The sequence below is a fragment of the Centrocercus urophasianus genome, unplaced genomic scaffold (assembly GCF_019232065.1).
Source record: "Centrocercus urophasianus isolate 14NV4802_14NV808 unplaced genomic scaffold, USGS_Curo_1.0 seq_24, whole genome shotgun sequence".
Classification (NCBI taxonomy): Eukaryota; Metazoa; Chordata; class Aves; order Galliformes; family Phasianidae; genus Centrocercus; species Centrocercus urophasianus.
The window spans coordinates 8,606,998-8,625,467 of NW_024884800.1; the positions used below are offsets into that span (position 1 = coordinate 8,606,998).

Sequence of the window (18,470 nt, forward strand, 5' to 3'; positions counted from 1 at the left end):
ATTCTAAAGTGATGAAGAAACCCTCTATGGGAAAACACTGACAGTTTAACTTCTGCAAGTGCAGATTTCTCACACACAAAATTAATGATAAAACCTTACTTTTAAAGTGCTCTTGAGTACTCTGATGTGGTGAAGCTTTTCATTGATAACTGGATCATTACATCGCTTCACAAAAGACTTGCGGAACTCCTGCTTGGTGGAAGGACGCTGTTCTCCAAAAGCTGACAAACTAGCTTCTTCCAGAGACTTATAAAGCTCTTGTAGACCATCTAACTTTTCTCCAGTTTCTTTTATGACTTCTGAAAGAAAATAAAGAAAACTAAGAACAGCCACAGCCAATTCAGCTGAAGATGATTAAAAAAAAATAATACTGCAAATTAGTGTGTAAAATAACCTATGATACAGTCTTCCCATTTTCATTTTGAAAAGCCACAAAGCTGTATCATTAAACACTACATTCAAGCATTTCAAATGCAAAGTCCTCCGTACTCATTGATGAATTTGTCAGAATCAAATCTTGACGGACAAAAACTTGGCTGAGAATAATGGAATTATTGCTCTTTCAAAGCAGTAAGGTGGATCAGAGTACCTCCAAAAGCTTACCTTCTGCACAAAAACTATTATGCCTTCTAATAGGAATTTTCTCTTCCAAGTTGTCCTCTGTTCCTTCTATGGACTTCACACGCCCCTTACCCCTGACATCTCTATTTCGTGGAAGGCTTTGACTGCGTTGCTTCTGTGGCCTGCTATGAGAGCCATGTCCTCTCTGACATTCCACTAAAGGGAAAGGCCCGTCCTGTTCATAATTATGACGCTTTTGTACTGGCAGTGTTGCCTGTCTTCGTCTTTCTGGTGACATCCCAGGCTGACCGCCCACATATTCTGGATCAGGAGGAACAGTCTGGAGAAAATGGAGCCCTGAACTGGTTAATGGAGTCTCTATCAGATCCTGCCACGAGCGTCTTTCTCGGTAGGGAGGTCTGCATCCTGATGAATGTGTGCTTCCTGCGACCTCTTGTCGAGAATCTTCAGCAGAAGAATGGGAATATGTTGATTCACTTGAGAAGTGTCGTCCATGTTTGGCTTCAGGGAATGGACTTGATGAAGTCACCTGAAAAGAAACAAAAAGATCTGACTTTAAGACAAGGTTTTGAATAGACCCAAGAAAATCACAAGAACATGATATGTACTAATACAATGGGCTTATATGTGTGTTTTGATATGTCATAATACGAACCTTTGTGAACGAACATACCTAGCAGTGAATTCTTTTATGCAACTGCTCTCTTTCGACCACTCCCTATTCTTGTTTTGCACATTCTCTGCCCATTAGCAACAACTGCTGGAAAGAACTGTTTGAAAACAAAGGTTTTCTGGAGACCTGTCCAGTTTATGCTCAGTCCAGCAGTGTGCTGTGAAGACATGAAAGCCCCCAAAAGAAACGGTAATTGGATTTCCGTTCTTATTTTTAGAGGATTAATATCCAGCCAAACAAGAAAAAGCAAAAACAAAAACAAAAATTTTTGAATTTGGGGGGACTGCTCAATGTATCATATCATTTTAACTGTGCTGGGTCTGTGTATCATTTTAATTCAAAAACAAAGAGAAAGGCAAAAAAGTGGAAAAACAGAAAGGGAGAGGCTTAACCTGTGTCTCAGTTGATAAAACAGCATCACATGGGTGAATATCAGTCTGAACTTCACCCATGTGATGCTGTTGCCTCAGTCTCTCTTTCTTTGGGTCTGGCAGTGTGAGGATCGTGTCATTCACGCTGAAGAAAAATCTGAAAGAAAAATAGAGAACAATCCTATCTGCTTAGAAACAGATTACACATCACAGCATGTTCTATATGTTAGAAATGTTCTTATTTGCTACTAGAACCTGTTTGTAAACAAAGCATTTTTTTCTCTAGTTTATCAAAACCTCTCCCTGCTATATACTAGAAGTATTTTTGTCTGCTACTTAATGTCTCATGATGCTGCCAGAAAATACTGTTACTCTATTGCATTGTATGCAATGCTTCATCTGGTGAAAAACAGACCAAAAAAGAAAGAAAAAAAAAAAGCCTTACCTCTAAAAATTCATTTTTAAAAAGGAATGTTCATACTAAAACATAATTATGAAATGAATGTGATCCAGTCTCAATCTCAAACATCCAATAATATTCAGTGTCCAATATTCATACTAGAAAAACAGTCTCAGCTAATGCAAACGGTCCCATTCATTGTGTTATATTCACATTCTGCAGTGAAGTCAGCATTTGAATCTTTTGTTGGTATGAGATGTAATTACCCAAATCATACAAAAATATGGTACACACAGTCTGGTGGCATATCCGTGTAAGAAGACATTTACCTCTCTTTACTTCGTAGTTGACTTCATTCAGTTCATAGCTCGTGAGGAACAGCACTAATTTCATTCTCACAATGAGATCTATTTTTGTTCCACCTTAATAATAATTAATGTTCTAAACAAAGCAAAATGCAAATCAAAGCACATCTTTTGTGGTGACCTAACGTCAGTATTTATAACTCACTGAAGGTGTTCGGTGATAGGTGTCACACAGTGTTGAGGAGCCTTCCTGCTTCAGCGTTAAAGAGCCATCAACATCATCCTGGTCGCTTTCACTCCAGTAATCTGCTAACAAAGCATTCTGGGTTTCAGTGATGTATTTTTCCACAAGAACTGTTTCTGACAGTTTCAAAATATCATTAGCTTGCAAGGGCAAACATTTCACAGTCACCTAGGTCACTTGGCAGCCACTGAGGAGCAGATCTTGCAAAAATGGATGGTATTTCAGATACACAGGTACAAAGAACCACCTTCAAATGATTTAGGATAGTGTTACAGAAAGCACATTAAGCACCTAACTAAGCACTGTACAATAAACAATAGCTTCTGGTCAGAGTTTGAAAAGGAAACTTCCTTTGAGGAGCCAAAGTAGAACTGAGCCTAAACGCTTACTTGATCAGTGTTCACCTATTAGGTCATGACAAAAAAGGCAAGGCTCAGAAGATGAAGCATGGATCTAAAGCACATCTTGACCTTGTAACTGTGATGTCTTCACTTGCTCTAGGGTGATGAGCATAGGTGATGGCTCTGCTCTTGGAGATCATAATGCAGCCTGGACTTAGCATTGTGTTTATCATTTTTCTAAAATATTTCTTAAACTATTATTCTGGATTTTATTTTTTGATGACACTAAATCTAATTCTTCAGGGCTATATGTTCTTATGATAAGACATAACACGTTAATAAAGAAGTCAGTTATGACATCTCCAACTTCATTCAAATAATGAACAGTGCACTCTCTGCTCTTCTACTTATCTCTGAAACATTACCTTCATCAGGATGAACATCCTTGTCATCAGGTGTGTAACCAATTGCTGCGAGACCCAGACGATTCATCCATCTAAAAGAATAGTAGAAAAAGAGGAAGAAGGATAGTCAAAAGTGTGAACATGATGGTGTACAGAACCCCATCACGTAAAAAAGTCAGAAACAACAGTTAGTCCCTACACTGAACACTTCAGACTGTTCAAATAGTGAATCAGATAAATTCAGTAGTTAATAATTTCAAGTAACTGAAAGTCGTTTCAGTTCACATTGCATTTATTGCACAGGATCACACTGCATTTATTTTGATCGCTACTTCAAGAACTTTCCTGAAAATGCTACAAAAAGACTATAAATCAAACTAGCATTATGATAATACCTGCAAAACCCATATCTGAGCTGTATTCTTAAACACTCCCTTACAGTTTGACCAAATTATTATGTCATTAATTTTCTAGCATATTGAATGTGGTTTCTAGAAGCAGCTCTGCCTGCTTTTTGACAATGCAACGCACATTTTGTTACTAATTATTTTCTTGGCTGATGAATCATACCACAACAAAAAAAACCTTCCAAAGACTTCTCAAGAAAGACATCAGTAAACAACAGGTAATCTACAATAATGACCTTTTTTTTTTTTTTTTGCAGACTGAAACAGGAAACCTATTAAGTGTAATTAGAACAAAACAAGCTTTTAAGGGCATTCATGAATACATTACTTTTGTAATGACATAGAATATTAAAGGTAGCAGCAAGGAGACAGAAAATGAAGGGAGAGCATACTCCACTAAAAATAGAGAACAATTCAGCATGCATTCATCTGCTGGTGTAAGCAATGCACTGCAGTTGCTCAAAGCAATGGTCTTCACCTGTAACATTGGATAGAAAACAGACTCACTGTATGGCCTTCAGCAAATCATTCTATATATCTTACGACTTATGTAAGTATCTAAAGAGAACAACAACATTTACTTTTTACAGGTAATTGTTATAATGATTAATTCAATAGCAAAGTATGAAAATACGAAGAATTGTACAATAGCATTGCTTTGGCATTTCCATATTAAAACAGAAGTCCCCAATTTGGAAGTAAAAATTAAATCAATGATTATTTTTCACAAATGCCAGCTACAGGCTTAGAACTGCTAACAGAGACATTGCTTGCATCAGCATGCATACCTCATCTTTATCACTAAGGAAGTAAATTTCAAACGGATTAACAGGTTTACTGAAAAGCCGATTTTCTGCAGCACTCACCAGAATAATTTCATTCAATAAAGGACATGTTGGTCAGTTGACATTTGCTTCATTTTAAAAGGCATGATATTTAGAGCAGTAATTGAAATGACATCATACTTTTACTCATTATTAAGCATTTGTATTTACTATTTTTTCAACAGTGATTCGTGAATCCCTAAACTCATTAACATTGGAGAAAAACAGTTGTAGTCATGCTTTACCTTGACAGTTAGGCATTATGCCTTAGGTACTTTAACTAAGGCTCTGCTTAAGCACCAATGATAAACCAGGGTGCTACCATCTTCAGCCCGTTTAGTGATCAGTGTGCTGACATTTTTGTTGGCTTAAATTTCTTGCCAGTTTGTCTTGTTGCTCATTGCTATTTGCTGCTCACTGTTAATGTTAACCTTCAAAATAACATGGATTTCCTCAGCAGACAGGTATCTGCTTTATTCATATGGCCTCAGTGTCCGTATCTGGAATTAGCAGAAGGTATTCCTCCTCCTTGAAGATTGCCCAGATTTGTTTTTCCTACCAGAAGGCAAGAAGGCCCTTGCAATAGTTGCAAGTACATTCCTACCTCATTTACCGCAATTCAGAGTTAGCTCTTTGTCAAGAAAATGAAAAGAGATATCTGATGACATTCACTGGTTTCAAATGATAAATTCTCTTCTAACAAAAGAAAAAGAATCTCAATCTTGGGTTTTGTATTTTTTTAAAAAGCCTGAGTGAATGTTTTTGAGGTTAATCAGGAGTTAGAGAAGTGCTGAGATTACAGATCTTTTTCTTGCAGTTAACACATCCTTCCCCCCGCCCCCAAGGAAATGCAAACTCAATTCAAAAGGAAAGCTGTGTAAACATGATGAATTTGCCTGATGAGTAAATGCATACTTTCGTTTTTATTAAGAAAACAGGCAGCCAAGGTTATAAAAAAGTTCTCTCTGGAAAGCTTGAAACTAACTCATCCACTTGGTTCAGAACTTTGCATTGAATGCCTTGAAGGCAAATGTCAGGTTTCAGGAAGGCAATGGGAGCTGTGTGTCAGAATCAGACTCTCTAAGGGATAAGTGACTGCGTGTGCTTAATCAAAGGCCACGCAGTGCAAGACTATATGCTATACCTGTCAAGCAGAACAGTGAAGAAATAAGGGGTAGTTTGTCTAGTTCGGTTTATATTGCTGCTTCCCTCATAGCACTTTGAATTGCATGAGATCACAACAAGACAAAAGATGTTCTGACAGGTACGGGTATAGCAACCTTACATGCACATCCCCACAGACCTCGGCCCCAGAGGGAAAAGTTTGACTCCTCTTCCTCCAAAAAATAATCTTTTTTTTTTCTTTTACAATTTACTTCTGAAAAATAGGCAGAGAACAACTTAAACAGTGCTTTTCACTAGGTTTGATTCTAGACCGGGCAGCAAACTGTAGGGTTTGCATTCCAGACAGAAAATAGCTGTGGTGCATATGGAGCTGTGCTCAATATCCCAAGGATACTCTACACCAACATTTTATTTATAATATTGTATATAAGCCCTATGAGAAACAACTCTTACCAAATTGCATACATTGTAACAACTTACAGGGAAACAAGTGTTTTAATTATTTTTTCTTATTGCCTTTACCTTAGAAAACCAAGTGGAGGGAATGGGAAGCGTCAGGGAAAGTCATGTCAATACATGACTAAGTTTTGTACTGTGTCTCAACAGTTCAGATTTTAAATAAATCAGAGTTTGTTTTAATTAATTCTGTTGATTACGAACAGGCGCTGCTGTCATTGCTTCGGGATAAAATAGAGCTGCATGGCAGGAAGTTAAGTTAAATTTACTGAGATAATTCTGGTTAGTACCAGGGGATGGCAGCCCAGGGACTGTTCTGCAAGTCTGATCCTACCCCAAGGCCTGGAAAGGGATGTTTACAAAGACACCGAGGGCAGTCACGAATCAAGTAGCTGTGACAATAATCAAAACTTGATACTGAAGAGTGAGTCATGCTTGAAATGCCCTGAGTTGTCAGGAGTCAGCAGCACATTCTCTTACTGATCATTTAATAAATACACTGGAGAAATGTTAAAATGGACCAAACAACTAGAAAAACATTTTCATACAGCTTCACTGTCCTAGAAGACTGTATTAAAAAACAATAACACGCCACCACTCTTACAAATGCAGCAAGTTTTTGTTTGCTGTTACAATTCCTCTGCTGACTACAGCAATGAGCAGAGCCAAGGTCAGTGCAAGTCCCTGGGACTGAAGGCAACCAGAACTCTCCATTTTAAGAGTGCCTGGCTAAAGATGGAAACAATTTATGAAAGGATGCATGTTTTTATCAATGATTTAAGAAAAAAGAAATCATTTCTTTGAAAACTAAGTGCTAACCAACTGAATTTCTTGAAGTTGTTAAAGGGTGTCAGGTAAAAAAAATAATGACATGGGCAAAGGCCGAAATCTGAGAAAACCACAGACAAAAAAAAAATTGAAAAAATGTGGGAGAAATACTAGGATATGGAACACATTTGAGTTCGGGAGTCAATAGGAAAGTATTAAAAAAGGCAGTACGGTTAATTTATAGCAAACTGCTACCATCAAAAAGGACTGCTTCCTCATAAGCAGAGAAGAAATGTTTAATGCCTGTATTTAGGTAACGGAGTATTTATTTGAGTCAGACTTCATCCACTTGGCTACTTCTTTCTAGCAATCCAGATCAAGGAAAATGCCTTGGAACATTTTTCTTTCTTGCTTTTTTTTCTTTCTTTTCTTTCTTTTTTTTTAAACATTTAATTCAGGTGAAAAAGGAAAAAAATGGATATACCCTGAAAAGGTGTAAACTCAAAAAACAAGCCCTTCCCCTTAACTATTCATTTTTCTTAAGCGTTTCCTTAAAAAATGAAACCAATGAAATACCAAGATGTTAAAGCACATCATAAATAAATAAAGAGTTATATATTTAAAACTCATTTCTTATCTTGTATCTTTTCATCAATTAATACTTGCACTTCCAAGTCATCACAGGTTTGTATTTTAAAAGTTTCAGAGCAGGAATATATCTTTCTTCACTTTTGGAATTGCATGTATACTACGGATTATTTGGCTAAAAGGAAAAACAGAACTGAAGTTAAATTCAATTCAATCAAGTCAGCTTCTAGTTTATTAAAATACAGATCCTCTTGCACCATCTATTTCATACCTACAATTTATTTAGTGCAATTTATATTTATTTTCAGGTTATAAACTTTGTATTATATCCTCTCAAACCAGTGAGATAATTGGATTCCAGAGTTCACTGTAAAATTATTTGCAATACAGAATTATATTTTTAAATCAATTTTGTATTTGGCACACAGGCTTCTTTCCGACCAGTCTTTCTTAATGGACATCTGAAAAATCAATGTTTCCCTTTTAGATTCTTATTTTCACTGTTCACTAAGGCTGTACAAGTAATGCCCTCATTTAACAGAATAAAAGTGCATGTAATAGGTATGGCTAAAATTATTCCTTTTTTTTTTTCACTACATAAGAGAAACCCAAACACATAACTGATGTCTCACGTTGACATACAGCACTGAACACTTTTCTCAATGAGCTCATCTCTCCAAATATATCAACTCTCAACAGCCTGTATTTCTACTATTTTATTTGTCATGGTTGCTGGAATTTGTTAAGTAAAATCATTCAAGGGATAAACAGTAAGCACTCTCTGATTTGATAATTTGACATGACTCTGTTGATCTTGATTCATGCACCGTCTTCTTAGATTTGTCAGGCTGGAAAAATATGAAAAAAGCCCCAGACACTTTAAGAATTGACAAGTGAACCATAGCAATTTATGCCCTCTTTGTGTGTGCATCTACTTCATGCACTTAATGAGGATTTTCAATTTTTTTTATATCTTCACTCTGTCAATTGAATGCACATCTAGGCCTTCGTGGTCAGAGGTCTGTTTTGTTTTGGTTCTTTTATTTATTTATTTATTTTGTCTTTAATTCCTGCTGGATGATGGACAATAAAATTCACTGCTTCTGTGCCAAATAAATAACCCTTGTGGCAATAAATAAAATAGCATCTTACTGTATAAATATAACTGTGTATATTTGTGTGTAACACAGAAAATATATACACAATACCTTTATGATAGACTACAATTTCAAATAAAAGCCTCAGGAAATCTACCAGAACCATCAGAGAAACTCACTCAACTGGAACACCTCTTGCCAAATTTCAAATAGTTTCCAAACACATTTGTAGCAGCTCTAACACTGCCTAGGCAAAGCGAAAGAATTGGCTGTTGCTGAGATGAACTTGGATTACCATGCTGATACCTATGGGAATCAGTTAAGTAGATAAAGGAATCAGTTAAGAAGAAACTGAAATATTGTTTTCATTAGTGAAATGCAGCTACTGGATTTCACCCTAATGTAGTCTTGTCCCATAGATTTATCAGACTACTGCAGGTAATTCACCAGACTTTCTTGGTATCCATCTACAGGCAAGTACTGGTTGCTGCCTCCATCTACCACTTCCTTTACTGTGCCACTGCTCCAGCACGTGCATCCACCTTGTATGACCTGAAAAGGTGTGGATGAGGCTTTTGGGGTTTAGAGGCAGAATATTCTTAAGGAATGGGATGATTTACTTCTGAAATCTTCTTTCCACATACTCTTAGATAAATCAGATCAAACAGGCCAAATAATACTGTTAAAGGCCTGATTTATATAGTTATATCGACCACTTCTTTCTGTTATTAAAAATTCCAGTTTTTGCAGTGTTAGCTTAGTATTTCCAGTACGACACTATAATATGTGACTATAATGCATGTTCCTTTATCACCAGGAGGTACTGCACTGTCCTCAAAAACACTGCTCTATTAAATGCAGATGAACTGTTTGGCTCCCAGAACAGCTGTATCAATTCACAATGGTATTATTTCTAGCAGAATTTGATTAAGTTAATTTTGTAATTTCAGACAATGCAAATCCTAGCTCCTGTGCATTAGGGATAAATTCACACCTGAATGCTAATTTGGATTGTTTATTGGGTAACTGCAGTTTTGTTTTGCAAACTCCTATAAACTCTAATGTACTGCTAGAAACCAGTGGTTCTCAATCTGTGTCAAGGGAGAGATGGCAGTTCACAAGTCTATGTAAAGTAGTCCATAAATCATAAAGGAAGACTTTGGTGGCTTACCAAAAAGAAAAAAAAAAAAAAAAAAAAAAAAGGAGACTTTGAAGAAATACAGCTCTGTACTGGCACTTTCTAGTGCAGCATTTTCCTCACACTGAGTGCTGTATCTGTACTGCTGCAATGTTCACTCCCACATATGTAATGGTTTCACCCAGGCTCTGGGGCCTGCAACTTCTGATCAGAAATATTTTTTCCTTGTGCTGCAACTTATGAGTTATGTGAGCACAATAATTTAGATGTTTGAAGTGGTCTTAGGAATGACTGCATTTTTCCTGAATTTGAAACAAGTTTGTAGGAAGACACAAAGAAAGGCAAAATCTGCTGTCCTGTTAATTTACAAAAATTGGTAGGCACCAATTCAGGGATTTCAACCTGTGAAGTTCTTTCATATTCCCCACAGTTTCACTGGGCAAGAGACTGGATCGTAGGAGCTCTTTAATAACTTACAGATCATTTTCTGAAAGAACTTGTAAATAAGGACAGACAGATCTGACATGGATAGCCTTCCATTCGCTTGTTCATAAGGGTAGTGTCCAACAGGGGTGTATGTCAGAATTCTTTAGTTGCCAAGATCTTTTCTTAGGTGTTAGCTTGTTCACAAAGAAAGATTAAAAGTAAATTAAAAGATGAATACATGCACAAATACTGGTCTACCATCTGAGCTGGCAAAGAACTGACAATGACACTAACATGCCTCAAATTTATGGAAGACAGCTGAATGAACTTTAATAACAAAGATGGTTTAGAGAAAGCTTGGAGTAACTCTCTTGTTATACATCTTATGCAAAAGTACAGAAGATATGCACCCTGAAATTCGCTCATATTCAAGAGCAATTTAATTCAGAATATATCAACTTTCAAGCAGTTTCATCTTAAGAGAAATAATGTTTTACAGACTTTCAGATCTTGGAAAATATTGGAAGTGGTTCCTCCAAAATCAATTTATCATCATTTTAGGTTTAAGCAGATAGTGCATTTTTGAATGACAGCCAAAGATTTATGGGAATTATTAATATCATGAAGTTAACCCAGTTATTCAAATCAAGCATGGTTAAATGATTCAGCCTATAACAGGAGGGTGGTTTTTTCTTTCTTTAACATTTAGAGTATAGGAGAGTGAAAATGAACTGCACGCTTCAATCACAAGAAAATTTTAAATAAAATAGACATTGTAAAACAACTGAAAATTAAATTCAATGCTGATTTCCTTAGGAGTATTAAATCTATAAATAGGTTATACATGGTCTGGGAACAGATGAAGCACTTCTGTGAAATAAGGCTTTAACGAGCTTGGAATACCTCGTGACCGTGGCAAACAAAATTTGAGTTCATCAATTTCATTATTAATTCATTTCTAAGAACACAGCTATGCTCATGTAGACCTGACAAAACAGCACGAGCATTAATTTTGCAAAGCAAAGTCTGTCTGCAACATGCTACGCAGCAGGCAAAAATTCTGCTGCAAAAGAACAACATTATCTGGTACGCACGAATCAATTACCACCCATCAGTGGATAGTACCTTCAAAAGCCATGCAGTATTAAAGGCAGATTCCAGTATTCTGCAGATTAAAAAAAAAATCCAATCCAGAAAACAGTGAATCTTGAATAAGAAATTGATATAAATAGCTGTTAAAAAAAAAGCTGACAGTAAATGAAGCTGAAAAAAAGGCTATATATTGTCCATATCACGAATGAAGAAATGCTACTTTCCTCTTCTACATATTAAGACTCTTTTACTTTTCAGCGTAAACATGGAAAATCCAGTTAAATTTTGTGGTGACAGCAGAATTATGAGATTCCACATAAACTATTTGCCATATTACCTTAAACTACACAGTTAGCAGTTTGGTGGAAAGATAACAGCTTTTTAGGTGCATTTTTTTTCTATGAACCTTGCTTACTCCATCCAATTTCAGACATGATGTCTGGGACAAGGAATTCCAGGAAGGATATAAAGGCTGTAGGGGATGCCCAGAGATTTTACAGAGGAAGCATTGCAATCCATCATTTGGGTTGCTGAGTGAATTACAATTACCCCACTGGAATAACACTTCTGGTGGAAAAATACTGCCAAAAAAAATTTCAAGGGGAAACTTCACCCTTCTTTGTCTTCTCTCATGGAAAACAGATTCTAAATGTTAAAAAAAAAAAAAAAAAAAGGCTCTAGTTAATTCCAAACCATTGTGGCAGTATGATATGAAAACAGACCCTGGCACATTACCAACTGTTATGCTCCACAGAGGCTGTAAACTGTCATAAAGACAGCTGTGTTGTCTCCTAGTATAGGAAAATCAATGGATATTTTATTGAATGTACATCAAGACTTCCTGGTTTTCCTTGAGTCAGAAAATTTTATGCCATAATAGGGAGAGCTGAGCAATGGCACTTAAACAAATCGTATCTATCAAAGTAGCTAAAATTAAGGAAGAAACCATGCATATTTAAAAGTAGCAGAAGATCCTCACTTCAGGTTTGTACAAAACAGATCTCAGCCAGATTACATAACCAAATAATGAAACACTGCTAACAATGAAAAGAAATATTTTGCAGCAAATTTACATCCAAGCAGTATATCTGGCTACAGTAAGATACTCGAGAACTGAACCTCCTCCTCATCATCATTAGTGAATGATGAACAGGCCTGAACTGTGCCAATACATCTGATCTTATGTGTCAATACAGTGTAAAAATAATCTCTTGATGGATGTTGTTGTTTTACATCCATCTGTATCCTGAAGGCAGTTCAGCCTAAGTCTTCAAACAGAGAAAACTAACGAAATTCCAAAGTTTCAGCAGTCTGTGCCATGAAAGATTTAAGACTTTGAAGTATGGCTGAGTTTTCCCATGTGTCCTTGCTTTTTACTCCGGCTGTGAATAAACAAATTCCTGAAGCAGCAGGAGGAGGTAGAACATTTGACTCTGTCTTTGATCCTCACAGGCACTTCCCCACCTTTATCTAGCCTCTGCCTTCATCACTGAGTCACAGGATAAAGCACAAGGTAATTTAGGTTGGAAGACATCTCAGGAGGTCATCTGTTCTCACAGCCTACCTGCTGCAGAGCCAACTTTAATTTTGGATCAGGTTGTCCAGGGCCTTGAATGCCCTCCCTGCACAACCAAGGGCATTTGACAACACACAGCAACACTACCAATGCAACTTCGTTAGCTTTGTTGAGAGAGTGATGCAATGGATCAAATTAAATTTCCCTTTTCTTTTTTCTTTCTTTCTTTTTTCCATAACGCAAGTTACTCTCAGTAGAGGCCTTGGTATAGGTATGCATTGTATTTACATACAAGAAACTGTTAAAGCATAATATCTATAAGGATATTTTCAGGGTTTAACAAGAAAAAAAAAGCAAAGTATCATAAACAACTCAAAAATTTTAATAAACACAGATGATACCCATAAAACTAACTTTTTCTAACACCTTTACAGAACTGTGCTATGTGGCATGACAAAAAATTGCAGCCAACAAAATAAGCCACACAGTGTAAAGCTGTACATACTACAAGCAGTGGAGGACCAGAATGGGCTATACTGAGAACACTACTGATCAGCATTACATCATGCTCCAGCAGCACATTTCTATGTGATTAATCTCACATATTATTTTCAATTATTGGTGTGTCAAGAAAAATAATATGTTACTTACCTATTCATTTCTTCAAGACAGTCCGTTGCAAAGTAGAAACTCTTTATTTTGGGGTGACACGCTTTGAATGCACTAGAAAACAAACACAAAGAAGAAAAAATATCTTTTCTTTCAAGGATATTGTCTACAGACAACATAAGACTGGTATGCACCATAATCATTCAGCATGTTACAAGCTTAATAGGCCTTTTGAATGCTCAGTCTGAGTCTTTTGCTGGATCCAACTTACAGATTCATTCTGATCTGCTTACATCTACATTTCAGAATTTACATCTACAAGTTTCAGAAACACCTGAATTAGAACTGTAAAGCCATTCAATAACTGCTGATGTTATAAATTAAAAACTTACTAGATGAATCTGAAAATCTTACTGAGTAAATTTAAGTACTTATTAGTTGTGTTTCAAAGGTCAACTAGTCTAAAGGACTATGAGTTTGATCCCACCATATTTTCTCACATATGGCTGTGTTTTTTGTTCTACTCAAAGAAATACTTAGGACAGACAATTTTTGTATTAATTAAATAATACAATAATTTAAAGGAGTACTGCTATCAAGGAAGCCACAGACTCACACCATTAAATACTATTGTTTTGATTAGTTGGCAAATGAATAGAATAACAACTATCATACGTAGAATTTAGGTTAAAATACTGACATTTATATGGTAATCATTAGATGTAGGAATTAGATTACAAGTCATTACACATGTCATTATAAAAAACCTGATTATGCACGTTTCCCACTATTAATAGCTTAAATGCAAATGAGTGTTTTATTAATGACTATGATTAATTCCAATTTTCAGAGATTGAAAGCTGAAGAAACTTGATTTGAGCACACCTATTTTCTTGTATATACTGGTAATACAGATGCATACAGTAACAGGCTTTCCTAACAAAGGTTTTGCAAAAGAATGAGGTGGCAGAGTTGTATTTCTCTGTAGTTTCCTTTTTAATGAGTTTACATGTGTATTAGAAGGATAAGTTTACCTTTGCACAGAGGATCATTATAAAACATCCTGAATCCACAAAAAGATGTAAGAAATATTCAAGCATTGTTTTCACATATGAATTGACAATTTCAGTGAAGATCCTAATCTCTACTTCTGCTGATTTAAAGCATGTCACAAGTCACTAGACCCTTATAAAAACGTGGCATTCTAATGAAATGATCAAAATTTGTATTAAAGGTCAATACTAATTAATATCAGCTGACAAAAAATAAGCGAGCAAAAAGGCAGCATATTTACTGGCATTTACTGTAAATACCAACACCAGAAATTTGAAATAACAGGCAGCTCATACGTTGCAAATGAAAAGAGAGAATGCATGGGAAATCCATAAATAGGTAGGAAACTTTTCTGATGCCCACTAGATGGCATACAATTGTTAATTATATATACTGAATTTTAAGATTTTAATGCAAGTGATTTTGATCTAAGCATATGTTATTTATGGGTATGTACTTTTCCCTGATGTCAGTACTCTTTGCAGTTATTTGGAAACACTGCAACATCTTGACCTTCTAGTCTTACATTTGCTCAACCATTTGCCCAACCTTGATATTTAAGCACTGACTTGAATTGGAGAGGATTATATGGTGGGTCTGGAGATTCTAATCCTCTTGATTAATCCTGTTAGAATATCACATGATGGAGTTTCTGCTTGTAAACAGGATTATTTTTCTAGACAGGAAATTTACATACATGAAAGCATTAGAATGCCAATATTGAGTCTCAAACTTGACCTGTTAATAGTCAGAGGATTTCAGATAAACAAACCTTAAATTCGTCTCCACTATGCTCATGTAATGTGATACAGTCTGCAACTATAAAATTGAATACTATATTTTCACAGGAGCCCTTCCTCAGTTAAGGTACAGCGTGGACTTGTTTTGCAAAAGTTCTCACGTTCTGCTTTACTACATAAATGTTCATTAATATCTTTTTTATATATATATTCCTAAATTCACTTAAAAGGTGAGCAAAATAAGCCATAATTCTGTACTATTATATATTACATACTCTGAAGTAAACGGGTTTTTATTTTTATGAACTGGGGGTCCCAGGTCTGTGGAAACTTGTAAATGTTCTGCAGTTCTCTTTCTGGGCTGCAAAGGACAACAATACATCCATCTCCCAGGAGTGTCACAAAGACTCTTACTTGAGAAGCTTTAAGACACACTATCATTAAAAACTGGAAATAAGTTTGACAGAACTTATTGATTGAGAAATAATTCTATACGTGTGGACAAAACGAATGATGCAGAAGAATGATATCTGTGTTTTTACCTTTGGTTTCTTTTGGAGCACCGCACAGTGAGTGCCGTTCGGTTTGCCATCTACCAACACTGCCAGGCCTGTTTCAGAAGAGCCATTCCCCAGCCAGTAAGCTCCCTGCAGGGCCCTGCTCATTCACAAGTGCAGAACTTTGCAATGTCCTTGATGGATTTCGTAAGGCCCTTGTCAACCCATTTACCCGGACTGTGTAGATCCACCCAAATGACAGCCCTGCTTTTGAGTGCATCAGCTTTTTTCCCCTCTTTGTTGTCATCTAATGGGGGGCCAGAGGTGTATTCCAATTTCTGGGAATGCTGCTCTGAGAACAACATCCTACTCCTTTAGATCAAGTTCCCTGCTATTTCAGGCACTGTAGCACATAAGAGATTTTGCAAAATTATCAGAAAACAAAAATAAAAATTACTGAATCTGTATCAACTTCTAAGATAATCTGATGTCTACATATATTTTATAGAGAATTCTGGCTGCATTGTTTCAACTTGAATTGACAACCTAAATGGTCACTTCTTAAATTTTTGGAAGTTCAGACAATAAATTAGCCTTATATTCTTATTTCCATTAATCTTGTGGAACAGCATCACCACAGGACATTATAAATATCTTTGAAAATAATGTGATATTCATTTTATGACACATAAAAACTTAACTAACCAAAATTTCTAATACAATATGATCATTCTACATCATGAAGATGCAGGCTTTGCCCAAAAGCAATGGAAAGTTTATCAGCGTGAAAACAAGAAAGCACCTCTAGCAGGGACAAGGTCATTCCACATCCAAATATAGCCTGGGGAGCTAAACCAGTCTGAGATAATGCCATGATTCATATAATAATCAGAGTACCTTCATTAAATGCATTAGTGAGGCAAATCATCAAACCATACCAGATAATGCATTCAATGACCATATATTTTAATCAAAGCTTTCTTAACACTATTGCATTCAGTGTACACTACGGACATCAGTAACAGTCACACTGTAACACTTTTCCCATCTGATTTCGTTGGATAGAACGTTGCTAGAACGTTGGATAAGACAATCTAAAATCTAAAAATAAAGGACATTATTCTAGAAAGACTTCAAATTCTTTTGTTCAAAAGGGTAACTCTTCTTCTTTGAATATCTCACAATCTTGGCTCTGAAAATAAGACAGATTTGAGGAGAAATCGAAGCTGGGTGCCATGAAGATTTTTTGAGAGAACTGAAAGAAACCTAATACGAATTTTGCTGGGCTTCTTTTATGCACTGGGAAACCAAGTGCTTTTTCAGAAAGTTTTAATTTATGTAAAAGTGCAAGAGCCTACCTAAAAAATAGGAAAGAACTATGCTTCTTTCCCATCCTTTTTAACTGAGCTTTACTAATTTTTGAACTGTTAAAATGAACTCAATGATACAGAAGTAAGGACACAGTCAGACTTGTATTTCCATATTACAAGCTTGCAGTGGAACACGTTATATTACAATGCCTACTAAGAAATATTATTACATGACAAATATACTCTTAAGTGGAAAGAAGCAAGAACAGATCCTACAAAATATTTCCCTAGCTCTCTTAAAAGGAGACAACAAAATCCTAGCTGAAGTTTTCCACTGTAGTCCAACAGAGACAAGAATGAGCTTTTCTAGATTATGTCTACGTAGAATGGGTCACCATCACCTCATTTGCAAAAGGAATGCAGAAGAATTAGGTTGCAGAACTTTGTCCCCAGGCTCACCAGAACCATTAGCGTCTCAGCAGAAGCAGGCAATATCAATCATGCTCGGTCCTGTCCTCAGTAAGGCAACACCAAAGAGAATCGATAAGTGCTTTGTCAGTGCACTCATAGAGGCCATGAATTAGAGCTGTAACACAAGCAGGGCCTGCCATTCACATATACCCGATATACTGAAATGTAAGTGAATATAAGACCATACGTGCTTTCTTTTCAGTCTTTGGAAAAGCTGGTAAAAGAGTAGCAAGTGTAACATGCGGTTTTTATGATAGGGCAAATATGTAAATGATAGCTCAGGAAGAAATCAAAGGAAAATTCTGCTCAGTGAACAATGGGAGTACTATTAACATCTTCATTATATTTTTACCCCTGGACCTACGTCTTTTTGAAAGTATTCAAAGCCTGGAGGTACTCAGCTTTCAGTAGTATTCAAAGTTTTAGTTAATCAGACTTTTTCTGTGCATATACCCTACAGAAATTGCTCTGTACGAAATGCGAAGATTAAAGCTCTGGAAGCTATTTCTAGCTGCGTACAGTGATCCTCTGTTAAATCTATGTTAATTCACTGAAATTTGCTAAGTGTTTTAACAAAAGCATATTTTTTTCCTGTATATTTGTTCAATATTATTATTAATATCTACTTGTTCCACAGAGGAATTTATAGTGTTCAGTTCACGTATAATTTCTTCAGTGATAGTCTCAGTTGAAAGAAGTATCATAAGTATAAATTGCACTGTCATCTTCTCAGACAGCAATAACACCTTCAGACAAGAACAAGCAATTGAAGAGATTCTATTTGCTAATCAGCAGCCTCTACTGTAATCCACATCTTCTGTACTTTCTTGTGCACATGTTCGTAGTTGTAGGATGTATTCCTACAGACCAAAACCAAATTTAGTCATCAGAAAAGCATGACAAAAATTCAAGATGCTTAGTGATAACTAGAATAGCTTTAGTAAGAGTATCTTCAAGCTATTCTCTATAGCTCCTGAGGGTAGCAAGTTTTAAAAATCTATACGCTGCCTGCAAATATTCAGGAGATACCAGA

At 36.0% G+C, this 18,470-nt stretch overlaps 1 protein-coding gene across 1 annotated transcript in view; it reads right to left on the reverse strand.

Moving 5' to 3' along the window:
* Positions 1-18,470, reverse strand: part of LOC122163674 (connector enhancer of kinase suppressor of ras 2-like) — a 174,578-nt gene that overhangs the window by 8,668 nt on the left and 147,440 nt on the right. Inside the window, 5 exon segments of the mRNA XM_042825066.1 lie at positions 100-299; positions 604-1,111; positions 2,537-2,640; positions 3,342-3,412; positions 13,409-13,480. Of these exon segments, the coding sequence (XP_042681000.1) occupies positions 100-299; positions 604-1,111; positions 2,537-2,640; positions 3,342-3,412; positions 13,409-13,480 (955 nt within the window).